General features: G+C 35.7%; 7 protein-coding genes across 11 annotated transcripts; 3 read left to right on the forward strand and 4 right to left on the reverse strand.

Annotated features, from left to right (window-relative positions):
* Nucleotides 1-2,609: 2,609 nt before the first annotated feature.
* On the forward strand, nucleotides 2,610-10,449 carry LOC144471720 (uncharacterized). Its single transcript, XM_078184040.1, has 5 exons — nucleotides 2,610-2,660; nucleotides 4,074-4,722; nucleotides 4,984-5,329; nucleotides 5,406-6,954; nucleotides 7,079-10,449. Exons 2-5 carry the CDS (start codon nucleotides 4,546-4,548, stop codon nucleotides 9,072-9,074), a joined length of 4,068 nt encoding a protein of 1,355 aa, XP_078040166.1. The 5' UTR covers nucleotides 2,610-2,660; nucleotides 4,074-4,545; the 3' UTR covers nucleotides 9,075-10,449.
* On the reverse strand, nucleotides 9,997-12,999 carry LOC144471722 (transmembrane protein 209). Its single transcript, XM_078184042.1, has 8 exons — nucleotides 12,819-12,999; nucleotides 12,595-12,720; nucleotides 12,201-12,502; nucleotides 11,789-12,109; nucleotides 11,578-11,711; nucleotides 11,166-11,492; nucleotides 10,856-11,077; nucleotides 9,997-10,727 (listed from the first exon to the last, which is right to left on the reverse strand). Exons 1-8 carry the CDS (start codon nucleotides 12,863-12,865, stop codon nucleotides 10,599-10,601), a joined length of 1,608 nt encoding a protein of 535 aa, XP_078040168.1. The 5' UTR covers nucleotides 12,866-12,999; the 3' UTR covers nucleotides 9,997-10,598.
* Nucleotides 13,000-13,201: 202 nt separating this feature from the next.
* Nucleotides 13,202-16,435, reverse strand: Mccc1 (Methylcrotonoyl-CoA carboxylase 1). 2 transcript variants are annotated; one of them, XM_078183974.1, is made up of 9 exons: nucleotides 16,317-16,435; nucleotides 16,057-16,106; nucleotides 15,594-15,978; nucleotides 14,995-15,329; nucleotides 14,630-14,926; nucleotides 14,298-14,510; nucleotides 13,708-14,202; nucleotides 13,451-13,639; nucleotides 13,202-13,361 (listed from the first exon to the last, which is right to left on the reverse strand). In XM_078183974.1, exons 2-9 carry the CDS (start codon nucleotides 16,093-16,095, stop codon nucleotides 13,251-13,253), a joined length of 2,064 nt encoding a protein of 687 aa, XP_078040100.1. In that variant the 5' UTR covers nucleotides 16,096-16,106; nucleotides 16,317-16,435; the 3' UTR covers nucleotides 13,202-13,250. The 2 variants fall into 2 exon arrangements, with proteins under 2 accessions (XP_078040100.1, XP_078040099.1); XM_078183973.1 differs by lacking the exon at nucleotides 16,317-16,435 and adding an exon at nucleotides 16,163-16,301.
* Nucleotides 16,436-16,759: 324 nt separating this feature from the next.
* On the reverse strand, nucleotides 16,760-18,232 carry LOC144471684 (uncharacterized). Its single transcript, XM_078183977.1, has 3 exons — nucleotides 17,747-18,232; nucleotides 17,453-17,626; nucleotides 16,760-17,371 (listed from the first exon to the last, which is right to left on the reverse strand). The coding sequence occupies exons 1-3, from the start codon at nucleotides 17,756-17,758 to the stop codon at nucleotides 16,775-16,777; spliced, it is 783 nt and encodes a 260-aa protein (XP_078040103.1). The 5' UTR covers nucleotides 17,759-18,232; the 3' UTR covers nucleotides 16,760-16,774.
* Nucleotides 18,233-18,248: 16 nt separating this feature from the next.
* Nucleotides 18,249-18,975, reverse strand: Mrps28 (mitochondrial ribosomal protein S28). Its single transcript, XM_078183978.1, has 3 exons — nucleotides 18,697-18,975; nucleotides 18,499-18,620; nucleotides 18,249-18,441 (listed from the first exon to the last, which is right to left on the reverse strand). Exons 1-3 carry the CDS (start codon nucleotides 18,973-18,975, stop codon nucleotides 18,297-18,299), a joined length of 546 nt encoding a protein of 181 aa, XP_078040104.1. The 3' UTR covers nucleotides 18,249-18,296.
* Mrpl14 (mitochondrial ribosomal protein L14) lies at nucleotides 18,654-19,910 on the forward strand. Of its 4 annotated transcripts, none has more exons than XM_078183982.1 (3): nucleotides 18,654-18,792; nucleotides 19,294-19,497; nucleotides 19,562-19,910. In XM_078183982.1, the coding sequence occupies exons 2-3, from the start codon at nucleotides 19,308-19,310 to the stop codon at nucleotides 19,813-19,815; spliced, it is 444 nt and encodes a 147-aa protein (XP_078040108.1). In that variant the 5' UTR covers nucleotides 18,654-18,792; nucleotides 19,294-19,307; the 3' UTR covers nucleotides 19,816-19,910. The 4 variants fall into 4 exon arrangements, with proteins under 4 accessions (XP_078040108.1, XP_078040105.1, XP_078040107.1 ...); XM_078183979.1 differs by lacking the exon at nucleotides 18,654-18,792 and adding an exon at nucleotides 18,985-19,124; XM_078183981.1 differs by lacking the exon at nucleotides 18,654-18,792 and adding an exon at nucleotides 19,074-19,213.
* Nucleotides 19,911-20,264: 354 nt separating this feature from the next.
* Nucleotides 20,265-22,244, forward strand: LOC144471683 (mitochondrial import receptor subunit TOM40 homolog 1). The gene is made up of 6 exons (XM_078183976.1): nucleotides 20,265-20,668; nucleotides 20,848-20,962; nucleotides 21,043-21,296; nucleotides 21,366-21,527; nucleotides 21,638-21,787; nucleotides 21,870-22,244. Exons 1-6 carry the CDS (start codon nucleotides 20,485-20,487, stop codon nucleotides 22,007-22,009), a joined length of 1,005 nt encoding a protein of 334 aa, XP_078040102.1. The 5' UTR covers nucleotides 20,265-20,484; the 3' UTR covers nucleotides 22,010-22,244.
* Nucleotides 22,245-27,904: the final 5,660 nt, after the last annotated feature.

The following is a 27,904-nucleotide window of genomic DNA, read 5'->3' on the forward strand; positions in this document are numbered from 1 at the left end:
CTATCAAAATAAAGAATACAAGTTATCGTGATAGACTAGATGTAAACTCATATATAAAAAACATTTATTTGAAAAGATTTTGCAAACTGTTAAAATCCTATTTGCATGACTACTGTCAGCTAAATAGCTAAAAATACTTGCAATCCCTCCCAGCTGAAACATATCTGTACATAGCCCTTCTCTGTTGGTTTCTATTTCAAGCATGTTTTTCTTTTCGTCCCTTTCACTCTCATTCACTTAAGCTTTTTTTTGAACAAATCTCCCGCAACGCGGCTGCTTTGGATTTAACGCGTAACGTAAACCGATACTACATGTACGGATAAATACACGATGCAAAATTACGTGTTTTCATTACTTCCTTCGTCAACCTAGCACATATATATACACATACATTACATTCGCATGCATATATGTATATATATAGATGAACTTGTAATATCATTAGAATCGTAAAATAATCGCACGCCATGTAGAAATAATTCTTACATTCTATCGAAATATTTGAATCATGGGGTAAATACAACACTACTTGGAACACTTAACCAGAACTGTCTCTCAGTATTACAACTATAAATAAATTATCAATGTTATGAATTCGTAAATAATGTATCGCAATTTAATCCCGACATTTAATTTCACAAAACCTTTTCTATTTATAGACAACTCACCGACACTGTACGGGGGAAATTCTCTATTCTTCATACACGATATAACGTATCCTGCTATTAGACAAATGCGTGAACATTTAACATATAACACAAATTTTCCAAAACAGTATTTCCCGATGTTACTTTAAGCTGTTTGTCAACATTTATATATGTACAAATCCCCAGAGAATATAGTCCATCACTTCAACACGGCTGAACACGACTATTCCACAGTGTTCAACGAATAGGAAGAGAACGAAGAGAACACAGTACACAGTTATGATACATACAAATATGTTGCATGCATATATATAATATATATACATATATACACATAGCTACACACATACATATGACTTGCTTGCGCGCGCATCATAGGATGATTCATCCAATAATGCCCTTGCTACGCTATATGTCGACATATACATACTTATCTACGATTTGCATATATATGTAAGTATACACATTCTACTATTGGACATGCCATGCTGTTTCACGATCAGTACCAATGTAGAGTAATGTGTCCTAACCCTGCATACCACCAGGCCGCAGCTTGATCCGTTAGCAAGAGTTAACATAGAAATTTTCTTTGCTCTAATTGGTTGGCAATTTACTGGTGAGATAGTGCTGCTCTCACAGTCAAAGAAAAAAGAGAAACAGCGAATAAACAAGAGAGGACATGAAATTAGCACAACTCCATGTGGAAGAAGTCACATCGACGAAGCTTGTGTTACTCTACCGTGCATGCGGTCTTACTCTTTTTGCGCATCCATTTGGTTGGCGTGCCATCAGAGGCAGGTAGCGCGAAATTTGATTTTTAAAGAAGCTTTAAATAATAAAATCTGTGACCTCTGGATTCTGGAAAACATATTTGCGAAGGAGGTTTCATAGATATTGGGATCTGTTGAGAAATAAAACGTTTTATTGAAGACTGCAGAAAGTGGCAGCTATTAGATACTTAATTTAATATTAACCTTTCGCTGCCACACATCTTATGCATGATATGTATGTAAAGCTGGACCTTAGTTACACATTGTGAAAAATCTTGTGTTTAGATTATTTCAGGATATCCTTTATGCCATAGATGAAAAAATAAACTATGTAGAAGCTAAAATTAATCACACAATGAGAAAACGTGTTGCATCAAATTTAGAAATTTTTTAATTTTTCTAATTCATTTTTCTCCATTATAACTATCGCCATGATATATTTTTGCACCTCGTTGAATTATATGAGTATATTAAAAAAGAAATCATGATTTTAAAGTTTTAACCATTGTATCTGAAAAAAACTTCTTTTTAGTGTTGTATGTGTTCCATGAAACAATACAACTTTTATTCAAGAATTTTTGTCATAAGCTCACAAATAACAATGATACTTAGATACGTATCTCTATTTAAAGAATATTATCTTGTTAAGAATCCAAAGGACATTCAACAGGAAATTATGTTGAATTTTTGAAACTAATGACAAAGCGATGAAACATAAAAATGTAATATGGAATGTAAAAGTAGTAGGTGTGAAGCTTATTTCCAAATATAATAACTTATTTAAAAAAAATGAAAATAATATACAATTCATTTTATAAGTATTAAAAGATTATCGGCGAGATTTCCAGATGCCATCAAATTAACGTATCAATCTACATATCTTTCATTAAAATATGTTTTATTACATTAGAAAATTGTTTTCTATGTTCCATAAAGATCATTAACAACTTTCGATTGTTGAATCCACGCCAAATAATAATAAGCCAGATCCTTTGAATTAGTCAAAACATTTACAGGGAACATGTTTATCTCAAAGCACATGGAACAGCTTTCGCAAATACACTCTGATCGTAATAGATTTCATTTATTTGATAGATGATACTATTTTACAAATAGAATTTCACGGCGCGAACCCAGATGGCGCGCCAACCGAACAAATGCGCAGAAAAAGTGAGTTCGCAAGCACGACGGAGAAAAACAAGCTAGGTTTCTTATGCATGTGCATAATCGCACATAGAATTTGGTGAGTATAATTTTGTTTCTCTCCCTCGTACCATATTCTCTTTCTACAGTATTTGCGTAAAGCTGGATGCGCAGTAAAATTGTGAGGATGTGTGAGCCAGCTTAGGGAGCACGAAAAGTGTGCAAGAATGAAACCTATTGCCGTATCAAGCCATACATAGCAATGTACATACCAATGCACCTACCAAGTACATACTGTCTAATATAGGTTTACTGAAGTTTCTTAAATGGACTCTTGTATATGTAATTGACATTAAGATCGCGAGCTTAGTATGCGAATATGTTGAATGTATTCGGGGGTAATGTTACACGATAACAAAAATAATAATCTTCCTTAGTCAATGTGGTAAAGATATCTGTGACATCATCTTTGTACTACGTTGTATACATACAGCAAAGGTTTAATTTTTTATCACAGATGAGGCATATATGCACTCTGATTGTTAGTACCTCATACGTATAGTAGCATAAATCTTATTAATTTTGTCGTAGATGGCGTTAAATATGAATTTTTTTAACACAATGATAACCTATGCTTATGTTTAAGGTCATTGTAACAACTGTAAGAAAAAATTAAAATAAATGTGATATTGGTATCTCGTCTACTTACACCTGATTTAGTCTTAAATTAGACCTAACCTAAACACTCGAAATGTCTACTGGCGTTATCTCATCATAGGAGTGTATTACCAAATTGAATAATGACTCGAGCGTTTTTATTATAGATGGCGTTATAAAATTTAACGAGAACTTTAAATATTCTTATTATTGTTTCCAACTTTATTACTCGCTATGAAAATTGATTATTCGCTTTAAAATAAAAAACCGTATTTTAAATATCTGTCCAATTACTGAGTATTTCAAATGTATATAGATATATCGTTTTGGCTGGTGACTGCATGTACATATTTATAGATCTATCAGCAAATGGTTACAAATAATGAAATATGTAATGAATTCAAACAAGTTTTACGACTGCGCCTTTGTATAAATTATAATTTAAATAGTAACGTGTAAGTACATATGTACATAGAATTGAAAAAGTCTATAATTATGTAATTGAATTTATTGAGTATTAATTGTTAAATTTCTATTTATTACTTTATGTTTCATTTTCTTTCATTGATAGTTTAAAATGAACATGAATTGCCCTTATATGTTTAGCCGAGAAAATATGTTTGTTTTTTTTTCTTGTCTATATCATATAGTCTACATGCATATTTATGTATACATATTGTAAATACGATATAACGTATCTGTGTCAATGAATATATGTATATATATATAGGAGTAAAAGCAGGTGTAATAAAACTAAAGAATTAGCCATTCAGTGCAACTAATGAATATTATCTGTTAAATATTTAATTCGATCGTGACGCCGTGAAATGAGTTGAGACGTGACTTGAACTTTCAGGTGCGTACATAACAACATAACATAACGTTGAAAAGAGACCGTGGAGTGAAATGTATGAGATTGTGAGCCATATGACGATCATAGACTGGCAACGGAGCGCGTACATACCACATATGTACATACAAATGAGATATAATCGCATAAAGTAAAACAAAGTGTTTGGTTTGTATGCTGGAAATAACATTGCCAATGAAAATATTTAAAAACGGTATAGAAAAAGGGGTGCGATAGTAGAAAATTAATTCATAAGAACTGCCTGTGATTACATTTGACAGATTGTTACAGCTTGAATTATTACGAAGCTGACGAAGGAGATTGACCATTAATAATATACACTGTATATAACAATCAGTCTGGAGGGAACGAAAAGTTTGAAACTGTGACCTGTAGGCTGTCCACGAGCTGCAGACTGTGGGAAGCGAGTACAGAGTGCAGAGTACAGATACAGGTCACCTAGTCCACCAAACAAAATATGGACGCCGTAGGAATAAATACGTCTGATTCGGCGCAAAATGAGGAGGAAAGCATTGTGTCGACAGTGGAAATATGTCGCGTTTGTCTTCTGGGTAATCTCGTGATGCGGGACTTGTTTCTAGAGAACGAGGTTTCTTCACTATCGACAAAAGCGATGAGTTTCGCAAATGTTAAGGTTAGACTTGCCATTTAGAGGTTACATCTCGAGGCGACATGTAATGTTTTCTCGTCTAATTAGGAACATTTGATAAATAGCATGTTCTATGTGTCATTGCGGGAACTGTAACATACTTTTGCTATTCTTTTGCACAAGATTCCTCTCTACTTTGCAAAGAAATAAAGAAAAGTAGAGAAAAGTAAAGAAATTCGGTGGTATAATAAAATAATTAATTGTTATTATTAGAAGCGGATGAACGGTGGTGTTGATTTGTTTTAGATGGTACCTGGAGATGGTTTGCCGACGCGTGTATGTTGCCTTTGCGCTGATAAACTTGAATCTGCATACGAATTTAAACTACAGGTGGAACAAGCGGATACAGTTCTAAGAGAAAAGTTTGTTACCATGAATATGAAGGAAGAATTATTTTTTAACGAAGTCGAAGTACATCTGGAAGTAGGAGAAAGAAATGAGGACATAGAGCGAATGCATATAGAAAGTCATTATCAGAATGCTGTAGAAACGTTGGAGACCATGTCCAATGATGAAAAGTCGTCTCTTCTAAAGGATCAGTTGGCTTTGTTACAAGTAGAAAAGTTAGCTGAACAGGAACACGCAATAACGGGTAGATAAAACGTTTTCCTTTATAAAATTAAAAAAACTTTACGTTTATATTCTATTAAAAGTCTTTTCGCGTTTAGAACAACATGATAGTTCGGTGATGGAAGAAGTGATCGCATCGGAACAGATGTTGGATGAGTGTTCTAACAGAGAAGAACAAGAAGTTAAAGTTTCAGACATAATCACCAAAGATGAATGTATTCTGAAACATGAAACCAATGAAAATTGTATTGATAATATTTCAACGGTAGAGCACGATTACATATTGCAACAAGAATGTATATTGGCAAATGATGGTCAACGAAAAGAACAAAATCAAGACCAAGAAGAAGAACAAGAAGAGCAACACTTGATATCGGAAGAATCGTTTTCACGCGACGATTGTGTGCAGTATGTCAATATGTTGGTGAAAGCAGCCAATGTGACTCACAGAGAAGGTGAAGATCCGAGTGAAATAGAGCAACCTGACGAAGAGGACTTGAGAACAAATATCAAAGTCGAACAAGATCTTCAATGTCAAAGCGAAACAAGAAGAAGCAAACGTAAGCTAGTTCGAAAAAATACCGATTCAGCGCGAGACTCGGACGAGGAAAATTATTTTGAAAATTTAAATTTAAGTTCACGACTGAAGAAAGCTGAGGACTCTGACAAATCAGAGAGAATCTTTTTCATGTGTTACCTTTGCGACAAAGAATTTTTGTCGAAAAACGTTTTACGGGAACACATGCACTCTCATGAAGAAGTCCGAAAGGCGTTATCATTGCGAAAGTCCATCGAAAAACCAGAAAAAGATAGTGAAAGGTGCAGTCTCACGAAATCGCCTCCATCTGGTAAAAGATCGAACAAATGTCCCTATTGTGGTAAACAATACATATACATAATATCTTTTAGTAAGCATTTGAAGAAGCATGAGAAAGAGAAGGAAGAGGCAAAAGAGGAATTATTGCCGTTAGAAATTTCGTTTCATGAAGACGAACACAGTTTAGATTTCGAAGATTATGTGGATAAAGATAACTTGAATTCTGAGTATCAAAAAAGAGTCAGAAGAAGAGAAGGCGCGACTGCAGCAAAGTTGGGAAAGGAGGAAAGAATCGCGAAGCAGGCGGAGGAAGAAGAAATGGAAACCCCAGACGAAGACCATGAGGAGGTAGAAGGAACCAGAAGCGAGGAGAAAGTGAAACAAACAGAATATGAGACAAATAGCGAAGGTAAAGATCGAATATGTAATCGAAACGAAAATGGAGAACGAAAGAAACGTGAGGCGCGCATGGACACATCTTTTGCATGCGACAAGTGTTTAGAAAAATTCTCTACTAGACGGGGTTTACGAAAGCACACGATTTCGCATGTCGCTCTTAGATGCAGCGTGTGCGAAGAAGAATTTGACTCGTTGGAGAAACTGAGAAATCATCGAACGAAGCACGTCGTGGAAGGTGTATTGTCCGAACAAGATTTGGAAGCGGACACAGAATTTTCGATTGACAGGCATGTGGATGATTGCCAAGATTCCGAGGACAAACGTAAAGAGGAAGAGCAAGGAAATAACGATGTAGGAAGACGAAAAGGAAAGGATGGGGAACGAGAAAATGAGGCACAATTGTCGGAGAACGCGTTGAAGAGACACTCGAGGTAGGTAAGAATATTAGGAGTATAAGAGCTATTGTTTACTCCTGTACAATGCGATAAGTTGTCTTACCCAACTTTTAAGTTGTAAAATTTAACAGTGATCAAACAATGATATTGTTTTGTTTAGAAACACGGAGATTCATTCGGAAGTCGAATTCAGTTGCAAGCTATGCTGTCAACGGTACACAAGAATGGATTTATTGCAGAGGCATATGGACCAGCATGAACGTGCGAAAAATTATAAATGTACAGAATGCAATAAAATGTTCGGTAATGAACTAACTTTACGAAATCATCTTATAGCTACGAATCACAAAACTTTTGTCCAAGGACAAGAGTATGATCCTAACAAGAGGATCAAACGAGTAGCTGCCAGAGCAGCTCAGAAGATAATCGATAAAATTAAGACGGAGGATGGTCTGGAAGATTACGAGGACGAGGATGAACGAGAGGCGAAGATAGTTGAACGAAACAGTACGGACGGAAATTATGGACGAAACAAACGCGATACTTCGACACAGAAGAAACTTAATTGCTCAAAGAAGGAGTTGGAATGCGCGAGTTGCAACAAAAAATGTAGCTCAAAACAGTCGTTGGCAAAGCACATGGATCAACATGCGAAGGAGGAGAAAATCATCAAGTCAGATAGGCAAAGACAAGGTCCTTTCGGAGATAAGAGGGACAAACAAAGAACTTGCGGGAATGAAGCAATCGAATCGAGCGAGATCAACAAGGATGATGATTACGATTCGGATTTCGAAAGTGGATTGGATTGGCCAATGGACAATCACGAATGCGTCAAGTGCAAAAAGCGGTACAGTACGAAGAAATCGTTGCTGCGTCATCAACTGTTGCATGAAGAACCGAATTTCGAGTGCGATATTTGCAATGTAAAGTTCTATCGCAAGGACAAGCTAAAAGCTCACTACGACAAGTGTTCAGAAAAGAACCCTGACCAGGTGAGAAAATGCAACATCTGTGGGGATAGTTTCGAAAATAATGAAATATTGCGAGAGCATAGATCAAAACATGTGACGGAAGGTATTCTTACCGAGGAAGACTTGAGGGATATCGAACCACGGCCAGAAGAGAAAAAGCCTGGAGAGAAAATCGGTAGGAAAAGGAGGACCGATATAGTAGGATTGGAATGTACCGAATGCAACAAACAGTACACCTCTAGGAAAGGGCTTCTTCGTCACATTCAGGTTCATGAAGGGAAGAAATATCTCTGCGACATATGCCCAAAAAAGTTTTACAGGAGAGAACATTTGAAGATACACGTGGCCAAGCACAACATGATCAAACCATATAAGTGTACACGCTGTACGAAACGTTTCATCAAAGAAGAACAACTAACTAATCACTTGTCGAAGCACGATCGAACTTTTAAGAAGAACAAGGAAACCGATAGCTCTAAGAGATTCCTCTGTGAAATTTGTTCGAAAAGTTTCACACAGTCGACAACGTTGATCGCGCACCTTAGGGCTCACAATGGTATTAAACCGTACGTTTGCGAAGTCTGTTCTCGACCATTCACAACTAACGCCTATCTGAAGATGCATATGAGAACTCATACCCAAGAACGACCATACATTTGTCAGTATTGTTCACGCGCATTTGCCAGAGCTGATACACTTGCCAATCACTTAACGTCACATACGGGCGAAGCAAAGTATCATTGCAAGTACTGTCCGAAAAACTTCCGTCGTCTGAAATCTCTGAAAGAGCACGTTTTCATTCACACTGGCCAGAGGCCGTACGCTTGTCCAACCTGCGATCGTCGTTTCAACAATAATGGAAGTCGATACGCTCATAGTAAGAGATGCAAACAAAATTTTGTTCAAAATCAGAATCGTGGTCAAACATTGGCGCAAGTACAGTCTGCTCAAAACCAGCAAAGGATACTGCACCAGCAAACCACACTTGGACAGACACAATTACTGAAAGCGCAGAACATTAAAACTATTACGATCACTAGACAACCAGACACTGTTACTGGTCAACATGTCACGCAGCATCAAGAAATAATAATGCCCCTAATCTTTCCTTTAACTGTTACTGTCGCCGATATCAGCGAAGAAGTTATATTACCGGAAGGAACTAAATTGTTTACAACCACCTAAAGTAGAAAAGTTTCTTCATATCTTTTCAAGCGATTCTTGTCTGTCTACATCGACTGAAGTCTGATGGTAGGTAGGTTAATTTCTACTCTCCTTCTCTTTCTGATCGCTGATCATTCGCGATTTTCCTTGTAACACTGAACATGTTTCCCACTACGATAGTTAGGTGAGAAGCAGAGAGACAGAAAGGAGAGGGGAGAACAATTAGTAAAAAAAATTAAACAAGTAACAAAATTGCGAATCATCTGAAATGATGTTTTTAATTTTGTACTATACGTTGTATATCTCTGTTTATATTGAAACAAATAACAAAAGCCGTAGAATATGCGGGGTTAAAATGATACATAGTTTTGAAAAATTAATAAGAGAAGAAGGAGGCTGGGAACAGTTGCTTTTTCTTACTTTTAACAAGTACGAGATTTACTATTCGCATCAAATATTCTATTTTTAAACGCATCCTCATTATTTCTGAACCATTCTTTATCTTTTCTGGTTCATTTAGTTTCCGGCTAATTCCAACAAAACAATTACATAGGAATACGTAAGTAATTTAAACTAAATAAATAAATAAATACAAGTATACACAAGTACGTACGCGTATATACGTGTGCTTATTGCCAGAACGACAAATTATTGTAAAACTTTCCTTTTTAGAATTCATCATCTTCTTTTCACTTGATGTGTTTTTCTTCTAGATTCAGGCAACTTTCGATGGAAGCGTTACGCGCACAAATACCTCTCGGAAGGGTTGGACATTCGCTAGCGAAGCAATACATTGTTGTTTTTCAACCGTACGTTGGATAGTTCGTTTTAATTCTATTATGACGCTAAACTTTAATGTACATACCGATTGATTTTTAAGAAAATCATTATCCAAAGATGTATCATAAATTGCACGATGAGTGTAACATAATTTTTTACAAAGTATGACTTTCGGTCGTTAAAATCCAATAAAAACGCGATATAAAATTGTATACAAATTTTATTGCATCGGTAGTAACGCCAGATAGGAATGTACTTCCAGAAATAACGTATTGAATATTGCAATCAATAGAAATGCAAACGTATTCGTTATGAATCATCTTCATACGCATTTATTCGATCGATTCGTTCCATTCTTCAAAATGCTACAGTTTCCTATGTTTTTCTTATTTTCCTGTCATTGTTATTGTCATTCTTATCTTATGTACATACAGCAATATAATACAAAATACATTAATAAATTGGCAATAATCACGATTAAAAGCTGTAGGTTATGGTTTTACCACAATATACCAAATACTTGAAAATTTACGTTCTTTAAACATGGATCATGTTTTGTGATTTATTTGTACATAAACGTAAATACTGTGAATAAAGCATTTGTAGTGGTATCAAAGCATTTCTTGTTACATTTTTCGGTCCGAATTTGAAGATAGTAATCATTTGAATAAAAAGATGGAACGGTTTCGATGAAATGCAATTTGTTCGATTTGTATTTCATTAGGTTTTTAGCGAATGTTTTCATTTTTATAAATGTGCGGACGCTTAACTGTCGATTACCCATAAAACATTTATGCCTGAAGTACCTAAATTTACACGACCCAACATGCCGTTGTCTCTTGTTTTAACGATATATAGAAACAACAGTAATATATGAAACAAATTGTTTCTACCCTGAAACCGAAAAGAAAAAGACGATTAGGTTCGAAAATATTATGCTCACATGCTATACGATATTATCGCAGTAGAACCGTGATCGCGAAAAAATCTACCCTCGTGCGAAATTAAATAAACATATTCACCCGTTGTATTTCCTCGTAGTCATTGGACAACGAGTCACCACTATGCGCTAAGCTATAATAAGGTGGATTTATGGATTGGCACACTATAATGGGTCCTTTGCTCCGTGGTAAAGACATTCCAGATCTAGCCATGTATCTGGAGGTAAAAGGCCGTGCGTCAGGTTGATCTAATGGTGCTTCCAATTGCGTATCCATGTATGTCGATATCAAGTGCATGATTATCTGCACAAGTTACAGATATGCATGTTAAACAAATTATTTTAATTACATTTCTAGCATAATTTATAATATATGAAATTTACTAAATTACCGCTGAATCTGTCGGCAGACTAGAATCCCATTCTTTGCCACCGTGACAACCACCGCCATTCCATTTGAATTCGCTCATAGAACCTCCTTTCGCAAGAACTTTGATCCTATTAATCAAATATTCCTGATTGTTGGAAAGTTCTAAGAATGGCACCAAAGTTGGTAATGTTGGAATGGCTGTAACTAAAAATGGTGCTTGAGCAAGTTTTCGTAGTCTATCCAGTCCTACTTGTCCTGGTTGGGAATCACTTAATCCATGACGAACTAGAGCAGAGCACACATTATCAATTTCCATAGCTACTCGTTCGACGACAGTCTTACTGATCCACTGAAATTTATTGAATAAATTCTTAATTAATACGTGATTAACACTCAACGAAGTTTTCATCGCGAATAAAACTATTTTAACTTACCATGCGTAAATTAGCCGTCCACTCGTTCACTTTGTTAGGATCGATTCTATACTTTCTCCAAACGTCTGATACTCCGAGCATACCTCTGGGTGAATGTCCTTCTTCTGCTCCAGAACTAGTAGACTTTGACTTATCTATAAAATTGGAATATGTATACAGTAACGTGATAAAACATTGGTGTTGCATAAAACTATTTGCTTTGCAATAATACCGATAATAGGAGCTAATTGGTATGCGCATCTTCTCAATAAAGGAGACACTTCTCCTGGACTTTTAATCGCGGGATGCGACCAAAACGAACTAAGCAAGTTAGAGGGTTGATCGATATCAGTGGATAGAACGTGTTTCCTTTGTCGAGTTTCTTCCAAATAATTTTGTAGTTCTTTTTCGCTTTGAATCAAATCCTCGCCAGTTAAATTTCCATTCGTTGAAGCATTAAGAGATTTATTAAAAGATCCATTAGGACTCGATGTAGATTTTTGAGATGTTGGACTATTGTATTTAAAAAATGGATTTGCTGATGTAAAGTTCTCTTGAAAAGAAAAAGGTAAAATAATATTGCTATATATGATGTATCCATATATTAGAGAATTAGAACATGGAAAAACAAACATGTTTCATACTGGATTCATTTAATGCTGAAGAACTTAAAGATGTTAAACGTCTATTGAGACTAATGCAAGACAAATTCAATGGAAATATTGGCTCCAATGATTTTTGTGGCGATGGTGTTTCATTTTTGAAAATCGGATCGTCTTCAGACACTCCTAACAATCGTCTTTGTTTAGGACTTAGAATAACTGGTTTTAATGTGAATATTGCCCAAGCATATCGGACAATGTGATAAAGCGCATTCAATGCAAATATAGATGCTAAACACCACTCGACCCAACAAAATGGTTTATATGCAGCACCTCCATACAATCTGCAAAATAATATAAGAAATAGCGTGAGCATTGATCTTTAATATTGACCAAGTTGATCATTTATTTATTTTAAATATAATTTGTTTCTTACATGTCAAACACAATGATCCCAAGCAAAGAGCTGTTGACGAAAAACCATGTAATACTGTTCCTAGCTTTATTCTGTGCTTGTCTGATATCAAGTGTCTGCTCTACTTGAGGTTTAGCAGTTAAAACTCTATAGATGTAAGTAGCAATTTAATATTTTTTTCGAAATTCGAACAGTAAATATTCTAACCTTTCTTAAACTCAAATTTGTCACGTTGATCAACTTACCTTGCATTTGGTGATATACATCGCATAGGAGAATGAAAATTGCTCATTTTTTTATTATCCGAGTCTGAGAACTATTTTCTACAAGGAACGTAATATCTTTATATTTATGAAATGAACAAAAAGAAATGAAATGGTAAGAATAACGTATCCAAATATGTATGCCTTCATCAATCACTTCGGAAAACGAATTTATACAGTTTGCGCGCCGTTACTTCGGTTATGTTCGGGTTTGGAAATTCGGAATCGTCGGTAACTACCCGCGACAATTTAAAATTGAAATTTTCATTTACGTGAACACATTAGATAATTAATCTCTTTTTCATTTTTATAAATTTACTTGTATAGTAGGATAAAATATTTGAACTAGCAAAAATGAGGAAAAGCAAATAGTAATCAAAAACGAATGTTTTTATCATTTTTAATTTTTATATTTTAAGATGTAGATTCAATCAATTTAACAAGAATCTTATTCTTTGTCACATTATCGCCTATTGAACACAAGACTTCTTCAACTGTTCCATTTATGGACGCTCTAACGACGTGCTATAAACAAATCAAATTATTTAGCAATTAACAATTGAGTAATAAACAAATAATTTAATAATGTTTATAAAAGTTAAAAAAGAACCCACTTCCATCTTCATAGCAGTAATAACGAGCAAGGGATCGCCGGCATTTACAAAGCTTCCTTTCGCAACAAACAGTTTTTCTACTAAACCAGGCATGGGGCTTAACGCTTTACATGGATCTACTTCAGAATCGTTGCTTGTAATATCAGAAATAAATTTCATAGAAGGTTCAACGAATTGCCACTCTCGATCCTACGAATTTTGAGAATCAATGAAACTAAACATATTACAGTGTATATTAATAAAGAAAGTATACTAACTTTGGTAAATAAATGTAACTTGTTATGAATCTTGATTACTGACGTGCTAGTGATATTTCCATCGATTTCAGTACATAATTCTAGCGAATTGTCTTTCTTTGATAACATGCCCGTTACCTTTCTCCATGGCCCAATTTTATTTATTCTGACAGAATAAACAGCAGGCTCAATGTATTTTACTTCAATATCGATGTCTTCACCGCAAACAATAAAATGAAAAGTTCGCGTTAAATTGTGATTTAAACGCGATCCAATTTCTGTAGCGAACGGACTGTAAGGGTCGGCAGTGGTCAACGAAGATTTTAATGAAAGAAGGTGTTCGTAAAATATCGATGCAAGAACAGCCTGCATCGCGACTGACTGTGGGACACGTAATTCAGGAAACAGTTGTTGATGATGTTCCTTTATGAAACCCGTGTGTACTTGGCCTTGTCGAAAACTAGGATGAGAACATAAATCCTTAATGAATTCTATATTGGTATCCAGTCCGGCAATCTGAAAATTATATAGGAGAATTTCATGGCAATGCATATACAGTTATATGGTTGAATACGTAAACTACGTTAATGTAGCAAAGTACATGTACTTGCATTGTATTCATTCAGTTTCGTTCTGAGTACGGCTAATGCTTCTCCTCTATCGTGTCCCCAGACAATTAATTTTGCAATCATAGGATCGTAATGTACCGATACTTGATCATTCTCGCGAACTCCTGTATCAATTCTAATCATCTTGGGCAGAACCTTGGGAGTTCTCAAGTATAACAGCTGTCCAGCCCCTGGTAGGAAACCATCCCTTGGATTCTATGGTTTGTTATAGCAAAAACATTCAAAGAAATAAAAAAAGCAAACATTGAAGAAAGTTGAAAAATAATTTAGCACCTTCATAATCTTCAAAATCGCTGAAATAAAAAATTAGGTACCTCGGCGTAAATTCTTGCTTCGAATGCATGCCCGACGAACCCGATTTCTTCTTGTTTTAATGGAAGTCTTTCTCCTGATGCAACTCGTAATTGCCATTCCACCAAATCCAACCCAGTAATCGCTTCGGTAATGGGATGCTCCACTTGAAGACGAGTATTCATTTCCATGAAATGAAAACTATTTCCGTTACGATCCATTATAAATTCTACAGTACCCGCACCTACATATCCTACTGCTTTAGCTGCTCGAATTGCTGTTGCACCTAAATTTGATCTTACATCCATTGATATGCCAGGCTACGATACATTATATATGTATTACATGTCTAACATTTAATTTGTTTTTAATTAAATTCTCAGCATACCGCTGGAGCTTCTTCAATAATTTTCTGATGTCGCCTTTGAACGGAACAATCTCTTTCAAACATATGCACAACATTTCCATGCTTGTCTGCAAAAACTTGAACTTCAATATGCCTTGATTCAGGGATATAATGCTCAAGCAATACAGCTGCATCGCCGAATGCTTTCTCAGACTCGGTTCTTGAGGCTTCTAAAGCTTCCATAAACTGAGATTCCTTGAAAGCAATTCTCATTCCCTTCCCTCCTCCACCGCGAACAGCTTTAATCATTAATGGAAATCCAATTTGTTTTGCTTGCAGTAGCAAACTTTCATTAGATTGTTCATCTCCATGATATCCTGCAATAGTTATTCACTAAAAGAAAATTTTAATAATATACTTACATTAACACATTGTTATACACTACGTATTGTTTATTGAGCACATTTTTGTCTTTGTAGCAGAACAGAAACGATTATGTAGTTTGAAAATTAGAACATTTCTTTTGTAATGTTGAAGAATCTTTTTTTTACATATGTTCTGCTAGTGCAAGCAACAAAGGTACAAAGGAGAATAATGTAATCCAGAAATTCATTGTATATTCTACAAAAATATTTGTCTACCAGCTATAACAGGAACTCCAGCTGCTACCATTATAGCTTTTGAGGTATTTTTCATTCCCATATTTCTAATAGCATTTGCTGGTGGCCCAATAAATGTAATGCTCTCTTTCTCACAGAGTTCTGCAAATTCTGCATTTTCAGAAAGGAATCCATAGCCAGGATGTATTGCCTGACACTTTGATTTTTTTGCTATATCTATAAGTTTATCTTGTTGCAAGTAGCTTTGACTAGAAGGTGCTGGACCAATGTAATATGCTTCATCTGCTTGCTCTACATGCATAGAATTACGATCCACATCACTATATACAGCAACAGTTTGAATTCCAAGTCTTTTGGCAGTTTTTGCAACACGACATGCTATTTCTCCTCTATTTGCAATTAGGATCTACGATCAATAAACAAAATTGTATTTTATAATCACTGGATCATTTGTTAAGATTATGGTTTAAATTTTGAATCTTACTTTTCCAAATCTGGTGGTTGAAACTCTTGAGATCTGCATGCTCGGAGTACCTACAATAGTTGGTAATTGACAATTGATCCATTGTTACAATAATTTGTTTACTTACTGCGTAACAAAAACGTTTATTTTTGTAATTCTATGCAAATTCGAATTTTATAACAAATTGAGACAAAGAATAACTAATGTCATTAAATTTTGTTTGTTTTATTATTGCTATATACACTTTTTCACAGCGAATAACGACAATTATGTATACGCACAAATGGAACAACAGTTAGAATTATTATCATAAGGTTAAACGGGCATATTGCTGTGCACCAGTAGATAAGATAACTTTATGTATATCATTATTTTTTATGTGGTTCCAAAAGATTATTACATTATCAACATAAACTAATGATCTTTGTGTAAAAACACAGATCATAATTTTTGTTTCGTATTACATATGTACATACACATACACAAACGTAAGAATAGTCGCGTAATGGAATCAACTAGTCAACTGAGCTAATGACATAACGAATTACAGAAAGGAGGAAAATAAATCAAACATTTATCTTTTCTAACGAATTAAAAAAAGAGATTTTCATTCTACATGAAATTTTAAAAATTAAATGTTATAGCACTATAATATGTTGAATAAATTATTTACATAATTGTTATATAAATACAACATAAAATTGATCTTATAAAGGTAATTACATGTTTTCTTTAAAATTTAAAAAAGTAAATGTGGTGAAAAAGCATGGTAGTTTTTAATTCTTTTTCCAATCGGTTCATAATCGCACACATCTATATCCGATTCCGACGATGTATCAATTTCAATGATATTAACAGTTCTTCTCTGGTCATCTAATTCCAATATTTCTTCGTCTTCTCCAGAACAGACATCTATCTCTGATTCTATGTCAGTGTCTTGATGTTTTAGGTCTATGTGTCTGGATATAGAAGTTCCTAAATTGGTTTTACAGTTTTCTAGATCATTGGAGGTTTTATTCTCCTGTTCATTACCCAATTCATTAATGTTGTCCGTAGAATTATTGTTATCAATTATACTGTACATAGGTATATCAGACTCAACTTTATTTACAGCACACTGAACCAGTGTCTCCTCTATTAACAATTTATTGTCATCAGTAGCTGTATTTCCTAACAAACATAAATCCTTTTCACTCTGAAATGAATTTTTACTTTTGGACCCATCCTTCACAGAACACAGTGAAAGCAATAATCTAGTGCGTAAATTTATATATGATTGTACATTTTGAAAACATTTAGGACACAAGTCAACCAACTTTTGATTCATTCTTACAATCTGCAAATAAATAATTGAACTATCATTAGATAATAATAATTTTTGAATTAATTATTCAAAAGAAAAGCGTATATAACTTACCTTCTGACCTGTGATTAATTCGATACAATCGCTTAATCTCATTCGTTTCATGCTGTCATTGGTTTCTTTAAAATTTTCGGCGTACTCGTGTATGGAAATCCGTAAATTATCGTCAAATATGTTTTTTCGTTCATCAGCCAAAATTGATTTGAAACATCCACAACAAACGATTTGCTACATATATACAACAAATTGATTAACATTCAATTAATACTACATATTAGGAAGTAAAAAAAGATTAAATATTTAGGTTATATTCAATAAAAGTGTGTTTATGTTATGAAGTGTACAAACCTCGTTTCCCATTTTGAATCGAACTGAAAACTAGAATTTGTGTTTTTGTACGGATCTTGGACAGTTTTAATAAAGTACTCAAATGCTTTTTACTGCACTCTCACCATGTAATCTTGTGGTAAACAACAGGACTAAAATTGGCTAAAATTAAATTACGTGAGAAATATACCAGCGGTAGAATCTTCATACATACATATACATGCTATGAATATGCATCTATAAAGATATACGTGTGTGTGTGTTTATCATGTATACAGTGCGACATATGTTTAGTTCTGTAAATATTTATATACATACGTACATTTACCGCATACAGAACGTTAAGTTTTTACATTTACCGAAAATGTGTACATAATATGTCGCTGTATAAGTAGAAAAATTATTATTAATCTTGCACTACGTGTGTAATATAAAACAAGAAAAGTGTGTGTTATGCTAAACGAAATCTGTTAGCAATAAATTCCGAACTTTACTGTTGAAAAACAAAGACAAACGATATATGCACACTGAGATGAATTAGTCTTTATTATAATGTACAATGTATGTAATTTCATTTTTCAAGTGGTGAGGATATCAAACTTAAAAGGGCACAATCTGCTTCCAATAGCGTTAAATCGCTACTTGCTCCCAAGAATCTTGTAGACAATTCCAAATCTAGTATTTTAAGTTTTACTTTTGATCCTCTAACGTATTTACTAAAAAATACAATAAAAATAAGAATTTGTTGTAACCATAATTATTTTATGATTTACCTTGAATTTATTGCAGGTTTTGGACATACACAATGAAATTTCCATCCAAAATCAATATATAAATCATTCCCAACAATCTTGAAAATTTCTCCAATTACAACCTTATTTTCGAGATCTCCAAGCTGAAATAAAACTATTTTTTTAAGATGACAGTAAATTAAAGAGGATACACAATATTACAGAATATAGAAAATTTACGTCTATAAATTTCGAATGTCGAAGCAATGCAGTAAACGAACGAGGCTTTAATTCTTTTGAAGTGTTGTTGGAATCTTTGATGGCTGCGAATTTGTCGTAAGCTCGTGCAAATCCACTTTGCGGCAATTTTGTATCAACATTTTGTTCTTCCGATCTTTCTATGCTTTTGTCCAAACTTTTTTCTGTACTACATTTTCGTATCAACACTAAATTTGCTCTAAGTTTATGAATTATATTTAATTGTCTTATCATTCTTCTGTAGCACAGTATTCCTTCCATGTTTCTTTACGGAGAACATGCGTTTTGTTAACATCAATATATAGGTTATGTTCAACTGTTGGTAAACCTCCATTTAAGCGGTCGATTTTGTGTACACGCATTAAACTCATTATTCAAACATTTATAAAGTTATCTTTTACGATTTCGAGGTAATTTTAATGAGAGGTTCAAGTCAATTGTACGAATAATATTTCATAAGAATGAAACTTGCGTGTAACGGAACTTTGCGTTGATTTGTGTAACGGAAATAATTGTATACAGTTTACACTGATAAATTATCTGTTACGTGCAAAGCAAGTTATACACTTTATGTTTCAGATAATTGTGTAACAATGTCTACAGGGAGAATGTTACTTTCAATTTTCTCTAGAAATATTTCTACATCAACAATGTTTAATCAAATAATTAAATTAACACGATTAAGAGTTGTAGATAATAGTGAAATAGGAAAGCAAGCTATGATGGAAGGAAGACCACCACGTTGTATTCATGTTTACAATAAAATAGGAGTTGGTTATATTGGTGAGTTCATTGACAATATACTTAGTCATTTCCATTTTTTAATTCTGCCCTTCAAATGATACAGGAGACGTAGTGATGGTTGCAATAAAAGGTGAAAAGAAGAAAGGTATATTGGTTGGCTTGAAACAACGTCAGAAAACAAAAGTTCCAAAATTTGACAGCAATAACTTAGTATTAATAGATGATAATGGACAACCACTGGGGACTAGAATTCATGTTCCAATTCCAAATATTTTGCGAACAATTATGAGAGACAAGACCCACAGTAAAGGAGCTGATTACACCAAAATATTGGCTATTGCCACAAAGTTTATTTAATCAATTTCATTATGTAGAATATTCAATTTCAATCCGTTATTGTATTGTTTTATTTTAATCTATGTATCCTATTAAAAAATGCTACTATGTATGTACTTAAGCATTATCTTTTTATTCTGTACATTTACTATACAAGTTTAAAACTGTTATAGAGGGACTATTTTCTAGAGGAACAGAAATGTTCACGAGACTCATGTCCATACTATGTAAAAATGATTACTTAATAATTGCAAATATGAAATTTTAAAAATAATGCCATTTCTAAACGGTGACGCCACTACTGGAAAAATTTCGAAATATAGTTGGGGCATGTACAAAGTATCAGAATAGAGTGAGCACTCGTACGGAATTCCGTGTCTAACCACAGTGTAAGAAGAATGTAGTATGCAATGTGTACATACATTTATTGTTAGATAAAATTGTAGCATACACTTACGTATCTTGAGATTTGAGTATCACTGGTTGTCTTTTACAAATGGCGACTCCCGGAGAAGCACGCCGATTCGTTTGACCGCGAGGGTTTCTCGCTGACGAATTTTATGGAAATAAGTATCGAACGTACGTTTACAGAGTAGAAGTACAAGTCTGCTAATATAGTTTCGGTGTTCCATTCATTTGTATTTGGAAGATCAAAATTAGCGAAATTATTAACCATAAAATTGAGAGGAAATGGGAAACGTATTAGCCGCTGCAGCTCCTCCGCCACCACCTCCACCGCCGCCGCCTCCAGGTTCAATTGTGTTACCCAATGTGGGAAAGCAAGATTCATCTACGGGATTATACCCGTCTACCGAAGTTCTGAGAACCATGGAAAATCCTGGGACGGTCGAAGATCTTCATAAGAAATGCAAAGGTATCCTTGCAATTTAGTTTATCAATGTCTTTGTACTTGCTATTATATTCTACTATATTCTGCTAGTATTATCAAAAAAGGGAAAAGGTGGAGAGATTAATATATATTTTATATGCTAGATTCGAACTAGCTTAAATGATTAACTTTAGTTTTGCTAATATACATCTATGTTGTGGCAGATGTATTCCCTGTACATTTTGAAGGAGCAAAGTTAATGATTAGTAAGGGCCTCAGTAATCACTTTCAAATTTCTCATACAATAAATATGAGTTCTTGTAATCCATCCGGATATAGGTGAGTTTATGTGCAATGAAATTTTCTTTAACTATTTGATAATAGAGTACACATTATTAACTGTAGTTGAGTCTATATAGGTTTGGAGCAACATACGTTGGTACGAAACAGCCAGCACCTACGGAAGGTTATCCAGTATTGTTAGGGGACATAGATCCAAGTGGAAATCTTAATGCTAATATAATTCATCAGTTTGGACAAAGATTAAAGGGAAAGTTAGCAGCCCAAATACAGAAAAGTAAATTAACTGCTGCACAATTGACAACAGATTATCGAGGCGATGCCTATACTGCCTCCTTAACAGTTGGCAATGTAGATATACTTGATGGTTCTGGTAAGTATTATTAAGCGATAAGAAGAAATATTGTAATAAAATATAAGTACAGGAAGAAATATTTTCCAGGCGTTTTTGTGATGCATTACCTTCAAAGTGTATCACCATCTGTTGCGATTGGCGGAGAACTGGCTTATCAACGAGGCCCTGCTGTACCAGGAGGTCAAGTGTCTGTTCTTGCAGCAGCAGCAAGATATACGAAAGGAGATTCCACAATTAGTGGTACTCTGGGTACGTTTTCAAAAGTTACTTAGGACTTCTCAACTGGTCTATGTTGTTCGTTTTTTATAAGTATCATGGATAGAAACATTATGTCTGAATATACCCGTTATTTTCCTCAGGAGGAACCGGTTGTCATCTATGTTTTCATCAAAAAGCTAGTCAACAGTTGCAAGTAGGTGCGGAACTAGAGATTGATACTCGAATTTTGGAATGTACTGGAACTATTGCTTATCAAGTGGATTTACCTAAGGCCGATTTAGTGTTCAGAGGTACAGTGCCTGTTTTCGATTCGTGTTATCGCAATTTCTGAAAAAAAAAGATTGAAATGTGTAATTTGAATTTTGATTGTAGGAAGCGTCGACACGAATTGGACGGTAGGTGCTGTTTTGGAAAAGAAATTGCAACCACTGCCATTTTCATTCGCGTTAAGTGGTATGATAAATCATAGTAAACAACAGTTTAGACTGGGCTGCGGACTGATAATCGGTTAAGGATAGTCTCGTAGTTGGATATCAATCGCTTATGTGATCTAGCCAAACGGTTGGAAAAAGGAAGCGATGAGAGTATTTCGATCTCTGTGCACTTTTCCTACGAGAACATTGTAATTAGTGCCGATAATACCCAACCACTTCCTTTCTCCTTGTTGATTATCTCGTCGATTCATCACCGTGTTTTTACGTTTGTTTTGTTGATTTATCTTTTATTAAAAAAACACTGGATCCTCAAGGTTGGGTTTGTTCTACGTACGTCCCTTTATTCTGCAGCATGCACCGTTCGTTGTCTCGTTTGTATTACGATGAGAAATCATAGCAAAAAGTATTTATTTTTTAAGCTATTTGGAATGCAATGGAAACGAAAATGTGTAAATGATTTCTGTGCGTGCATACGTGTTAATGTGTGCGTGTCCGTGTAAATCAGAGTACGTTAGTAAAGAAAAAACTGTTTCGTAGAAGATTACAATGCGGATTGCATTGTATCTACTATCAGTGCTACCATTTCTGCCCGCGAAAAGTGTAATAAACGGAAAATCAACTTGTTATTTTCGAATACATTATGCGCGATATTCAATAAATTAATAAACAATAGACGAGACGCGATTTAGGATACAGGAACCAGGACAGCGGATAGAAAAGTACATGATACCCGAGCTTTACACGAACGTAACATGCAATTTCTAAGTGTATGTTCTTCCTGTGTTTTTTCCCCCTGGAAAACTTAATTTCCACAAGGTATGTCGTAAAATTGTATATTACGGAAAATGGGAAAAATGGAAATGTTGAAAATGTTTGTAAGTTCTAATTACTCTAAACTTTGTTTCTTTTTCGAAATTGAACCGAAATTCGATATAGGAAGTAACGTAGAAATAGATTTATTGATTAATTGGGTTAGAAGCAAATACTGTCGAGGGAAATTAAAATAAAGTTGATCGTAAAGAACGTGTTTCAATGAAGGTAATTTTAACTCGAATTTCCCTCTGATTTTTTTTTTTGATGAATGAGATAAAAAACTTAGGAAATAATGAAACATTTAGTCACCGTGCAAATCGAGATAAAAATTAAATTCATCTCCAGCCAAGAAAATGCTAATAATAGGAAAGAAGGTATGATAGGTATCGTACGTGAGAATAAAGAATAGACGTTTCCGCGGCACTTATCGATACGTGACGACACGTGATTCGTGGTCGATGTTCCCAACACTCGGAGAATAAGGTTGTGCACCAACAGCAAATGAAATTAACCTTTGACCGGTTGTTTATTCTTCCATTTTTGGCGTACATAGTTTTAAGTTGCGTAGTCGTCACCTTGAAGAAGCTACCGGCGCGGCGTAGCATCGCCTTGGTAATTAACCGAAAGCGATAACAACAATTTACTCGTTGGTTTCGCTAACGATAGGATTCGGTAGAAGACTATTCTTGTTGTTGGTTGAAGGTATTGTTGCACAACACCAATCAAATAAAACTCTAATGGATCCAAAGTAATTACTTGTTTCGATTTGTTTGCGTGCAAATGAAAAAAATATATTCGCTGAACCAGTTTTACTAAATACCAGTTTAATTCGAGCTGTATAGCAACGAGTTTCGATTAAATACGAAACGCGGTGTACGTGATGAGATGGATGAATTGTGGATGGACATGTCAAGATCGATTAGCTAAACTTATTACAGACAGAAGAAACGAATAAACTTAGCTATAAGTGTAAATTTGTTTGCGGCAGCTCGGTAACCTTGACCGATCTAGAATAATGCGCGCGTAGTCGATCGATCGATCCACCGATCCATGTTCGTATTCTACTCACCTACATAATGTTATTCGTTTTTCAGTTGATTGAGTCATGTCAAGATGCCGGCAAATTTGTCATATTTCGAACGGTTGTGTTTACCTAGTCGCAGTTTATTGTTATTCGTCACTGCTGCTTTGTCGATTGCATTTGCTGTACTTTCCCCAGTCGCGGGTAATTTCTTTAAGTTTACCTCGGTCCCTTCATAGAGTACTAAATTATGTATTGGTGAGTCACTACGGGTAGAATATTTGAAAAGGTCGGATGGCGTGTCTGATGACGCAACATTAATTTTGAAAACAACCTATAGTACTTTTCGCGTCATTGTTCTGCTCCTTCGTCTTGTTTTGTCGAGTATGAATATGACTTGACTCACAGGGCTCCAAAGAGTTTTACGCTGTAGTTCTACTTCTGTTTTTACTATTCCGTAATTATTTTTTATCAAACAAATTAATATTGAATCGATTTTAACGAAAAAGTCATGGAACATTCAATGGTAAATGTTAAAGAATAGAGAAAGAAACGAAAGGGAAACAGGTGCAGGAGAAAATCGTTTCAAAAAACATCGTTTTCATACAGTGGAATAACAAACGTTTGGGAGGAAGTCGAAAGTTGCGCGTAATGTATCGTATATGTACATACAAATACACACACATACGAATATGTGCATAATGTATGTATGCACGTACACGTACATGGACATAGATATATTTAATATAATGTATATTCTGTTTAACCGATAAGAAAAACGCGTTTCGCTGGTAAACGATGGAAGCGACGCATGCGTATAGCAGGGCAAACAGAAACCGATGGAATTGGCGCATATGTGCGAATGCATGTTGGGCTGCAAAGATCTACGTTGACGGTGTGCATAGTTTTCTTCGGCACTATTCGCGATACTCCCACCACATTTTCTGTTACATACAGGGCCACCGAGTTGCCAAGTTTCCCCCATCTAACCATCTAACGAACACGCTGTACGTTGTAAGCTGTAAGCTGTAAGCCTATAACTGTAGGCATCCTCGGCAAGTCGAACGTTATTCCTCCGTCTCTTTACCGCTTCCAATAAATACATATATTTACATTTATTTTGAGTTTTCCCTTGATTAAGAAATCGTCTTTTCTCGATCGATGAAATAAGGCGTTTCAATCAAATAGAGAGTCCGGCTACGTTGCACCCGTTTCAGTTTGACCATCCAAAGAGACGCGATTGTTTCTTTCTCCCTCTTCCTCTCTCTCACTCTCTTTCTCCTCTCTTTTCTCTTCTCTCTTTTTTTATGTCGTGCAGTCCGCGGTAGTTTCACTTTGCCGCTGGTTCTCCGCTACGTGCATAATATACACTATACAGTAACCTCGCTACCAATCATAGAACAGTAGTCGCCGTGCATTTTCGCGTAAGCGATAAATGGAATGTCCTAAATTGTAGGACAATATCGGCTCTTATTACGCGTGTAAAGTGTACAATTTTATGAGGAAATGACACAAGTGCAAATTGAAATCAGTGAAAAGGAATTAAACGCCCAAGGATCGAGAGGAGATACAAAACGCGATAGATACAGTTTCAGAAAGGTTTGAAATTTAAAACGAAATCGAGATTGAAATCGTGCATCTGTCGTAAATAAAGACGATGGTGAGATGAGCAAACGAAACGTGGTCATTGATCGAGGGATCCGGGAGATGAACAAACACGGAAAGGGATCGATCGCGCGAGAAGAAAGATCATAGCAATGTTACCGCGGTAAGTAGTTTTGCTCGATGGTTCAATGGTTCCTCCCGATGGAAAGCTTCCGATCACCAAGGGTAAATTGTGCAATTGATGGGCAGCTGGAACTAGCGTTTGTTTCCGCTAAAAATTAAGATCGTACAACGGAACAGAGAATCGCGTTATGTTAATACGTTTTGTAACGTGACAGTCAACGCGAGAACTGACCAGCGATCTGGTCGATTGGAGTCCAAAGGCGTCCCTCGCAACGTTCGTTATCTATCATTTATTACCTATACCTATTACCTATTACTCATTATATATTACATATCTAAAAATACCAGAATAAAGTGAGCCCATACTTTGGTAATATTTGTCATTTGTCCACGTCGATGAATCAACTTGTAGATTTTTCTACTACTGTAATACACACGTTTATATAGGATCTACATGTATCGCAAGATATAAGATGCAAGATAACACGTAAGATGTTCGCTGTAGATATAAGTTGCGATATATATGATATTTGCATCGTGCAAAGCTCTGTAAAGTATACTGGTTCCGTTCAAATGGCAAACCTGATCGAACGATAGTCTCTTTTGATGTCTTTTCCATTTTCTTGTCGTTCCGAAAAGCGAGGTACAGAAAGGCCGAATCTCGAGTCGCAGACGTTCCTGCGGGGGCAAACTTTAGGAGAAGAAGAAAAGCACTCATATAAACAACCTCTGTTGTATTGTACTCATAAGATACGCGTTATGAATCATAGGGTCGCGTACGAACGGTCGTTTGTTTGCGTCATAATTTCGATCCGTGACTGTTCGTCGATCCACATACATTCCTTTTCCTCCCCTTGCCGTATTTGCTTTTTAACGTCTATGTCGACTCCTCTTTCTTTTTGCTCGATCGTCAATCGATTCGTACATTGAACGCGATTTCGCTTACGCTGGTTGCTAGTGAATACGCGGTAAACCGACGTCTTGGAGTCTAAAGTTTAGACTTTAGATGTCTATAGATTTTAGATGCATACAGACTATAGATGTCTAGATTATAAATGTTTAGACTTAGACTTTCGAATTCAGATGTTGGGATTCCGGAACTAATTGCTCGCGTCGGATCGCGCCGCGCGAAGTATAGAAACAAAATAACAAATAACAGCAAGCGCGCAAGAAGAATATCCGAACGATATTCTTGACCGAAAGAGAGCTGCTTTTCAACGCGTGTATACGACTGACCGACTGTATGGTAAGGTCCAAGTCCATTCGTTATCAGAATTTTTCTAGCATCGCTGATCTTCCATCGTCAAGGGTCAACGTACGCAACAATGAAACAACGTTGAAGTTGCTTATGAAACGTTTTATTCGGTTCTTCGACCATTCGGTTATTTGAAAATTGGGTTATTTTCGGATGTGTATCGTTCCGCGACGCGTACATATTTCGCGAGGGTACATCGGATGCGCGCAGGTAAATAAGAGACTGGAACAACGAGAAGGAAAATACGTGGTGCTATAGATGCTTATACTTCAAGATGGTTGGTGCACGAGTACACTACGCGCATGGGCTGTGCAAAACGAATCCTTTTCCCTAACAATAAGATTGCGGTCGAGGTCGTGTATCAGGATTGCCGTCGCGTCTCGACTTTACGGTGAACTTTGTGGTGTTCGCTTGAGAAAACCCTTCAAATTATTGATGGTCTTCGAGCAACATGGACGGAGAGCGCTAAAATCGTAGGCGTAAAAAATCGATGATTTCAGTGTAATAGGTTCGGAAAATCGTGCAAGAGTTCAAGCTGAGTTACTCGCTGCGTTTTCCGTCCTCGTCGGCGACCAAGCGGCCGTCGCGATTGTCGCGTACCGTTGTGCCGATTATGTTCACGTGTATAGTACCCATTGTTTTCGAGTTTCTCGAGGTGCACGAATACCGACGTGAACGAGCTTTGTAGTTCGCGGGCAAAGGGACCAGCTAGGGAAGCTTTTACTAGCTTTCGATGGTCGCGTATGATTTTCTAAACGTTAGAGATCGAACTTAGCCCGCGTGATACATAATCGGCTTTAACGTGCAATAATCGGTATAACGTTCGTCGATTCGCTACGGTTTCGGATGGATCACAGTCGGAAATGTCCGTGATATTGGCACGGAAATCGATGCTTGCAAGACGCGCTAACACACGCGTTTCTTCGTAAAAAGGATGTCGCTGCAAGAGAAACCACACGGTCTAGTTGAGCGCTTTCGCAACAAATCTGAACGATCGATCGAACGAATTCAAATTAACAAGACGGAAGTACGAAAGAATAGAAAAGGGGCATACCTTTGGTACAGTTGAATACGCGTGAAGAATGGTTGAAAGAAATTATGAGTGTGCCGGCACCGGCGGCGACTGAATGGAAAGCGATTCTCGCGGCGACTGATT

This window comes from Augochlora pura, chromosome 6, assembly GCF_028453695.1.
Source record: "Augochlora pura isolate Apur16 chromosome 6, APUR_v2.2.1, whole genome shotgun sequence".
NCBI lineage: Eukaryota > Metazoa > Arthropoda > Insecta > Hymenoptera > Halictidae > Augochlora > Augochlora pura.

Coding starts and splice junctions, on each gene's coding strand:
- LOC144471720 (XM_078184040.1), top strand. CDS start 4,546: ATGGACGCCGTAGGAATAAATACGTCTGATTCGGCGCAAAATGAGGAG. Junction 4,723..4,983: donor TGAGTTTCGCAAATGTTAAG/GTTAGACTTGCC, acceptor GATTTGTTTTAG/ATGGTACCTGGAGATGGTTT. Junction 5,330..5,405: donor ACAGGAACACGCAATAACGG/GTAGATAAAACG, acceptor TTTCGCGTTTAG/AACAACATGATAGTTCGGTG.
- LOC144471722 (XM_078184042.1), bottom strand. CDS start 12,865: ATGAGCAATTTTCATTCTCCTATGCGATGTATATCACCAAATGCAAG. Junction 12,721..12,818: donor TGTATATCACCAAATGCAAG/GTAAGTTGATCA, acceptor TTACATCTATAG/AGTTTTAACTGCTAAACCTC. Junction 11,078..11,165: donor GTCTGCCGACAGATTCAGCG/GTAATTTAGTAA, acceptor TAACTTGTGCAG/ATAATCATGCACTTGATATC.
- Mccc1 (XM_078183974.1), bottom strand. CDS start 16,095: ATGCAGATCTCAAGAGTTTCAACCACCAGATTTGGAAAA. Junction 15,330..15,593: donor TGGAGTTCCTGTTATAGCTG/GTAGACAAATAT, acceptor TAACTATTGCAG/GATATCATGGAGATGAACAA. Junction 13,362..13,450: donor TTACTGCTATGAAGATGGAA/GTGGGTTCTTTT, acceptor ATTTGTTTATAG/CACGTCGTTAGAGCGTCCAT.
- LOC144471684 (XM_078183977.1), bottom strand. Junction 17,372..17,452: donor AATTAATCACAGGTCAGAAG/GTAAGTTATATA, acceptor ATTTATTTGCAG/ATTGTAAGAATGAATCAAAA.
- Mrps28 (XM_078183978.1), bottom strand. CDS start 18,975: ATGGAAGGAATACTGTGCTACAGAAGAATGATAAGACAATTAAATATA. Junction 18,621..18,696: donor GACATTCGAAATTTATAGAC/GTAAATTTTCTA, acceptor GTTTTATTTCAG/CTTGGAGATCTCGAAAATAA. Junction 18,442..18,498: donor AAACCTGCAATAAATTCAAG/GTAAATCATAAA, acceptor TGTATTTTTTAG/TAAATACGTTAGAGGATCAA.
- Mrpl14 (XM_078183982.1), top strand. CDS start 19,308: ATGTCTACAGGGAGAATGTTACTTTCAATTTTCTCTAGAAATATTTCT. Junction 19,498..19,561: donor AATAGGAGTTGGTTATATTG/GTGAGTTCATTG, acceptor CAAATGATACAG/GAGACGTAGTGATGGTTGCA.
- LOC144471683 (XM_078183976.1), top strand. CDS start 20,485: ATGGGAAACGTATTAGCCGCTGCAGCTCCTCCGCCACCACCTCCACCG. Junction 20,963..21,042: donor TGTAATCCATCCGGATATAG/GTGAGTTTATGT, acceptor GAGTCTATATAG/GTTTGGAGCAACATACGTTG. Junction 21,297..21,365: donor AGATATACTTGATGGTTCTG/GTAAGTATTATT, acceptor AATATTTTCCAG/GCGTTTTTGTGATGCATTAC.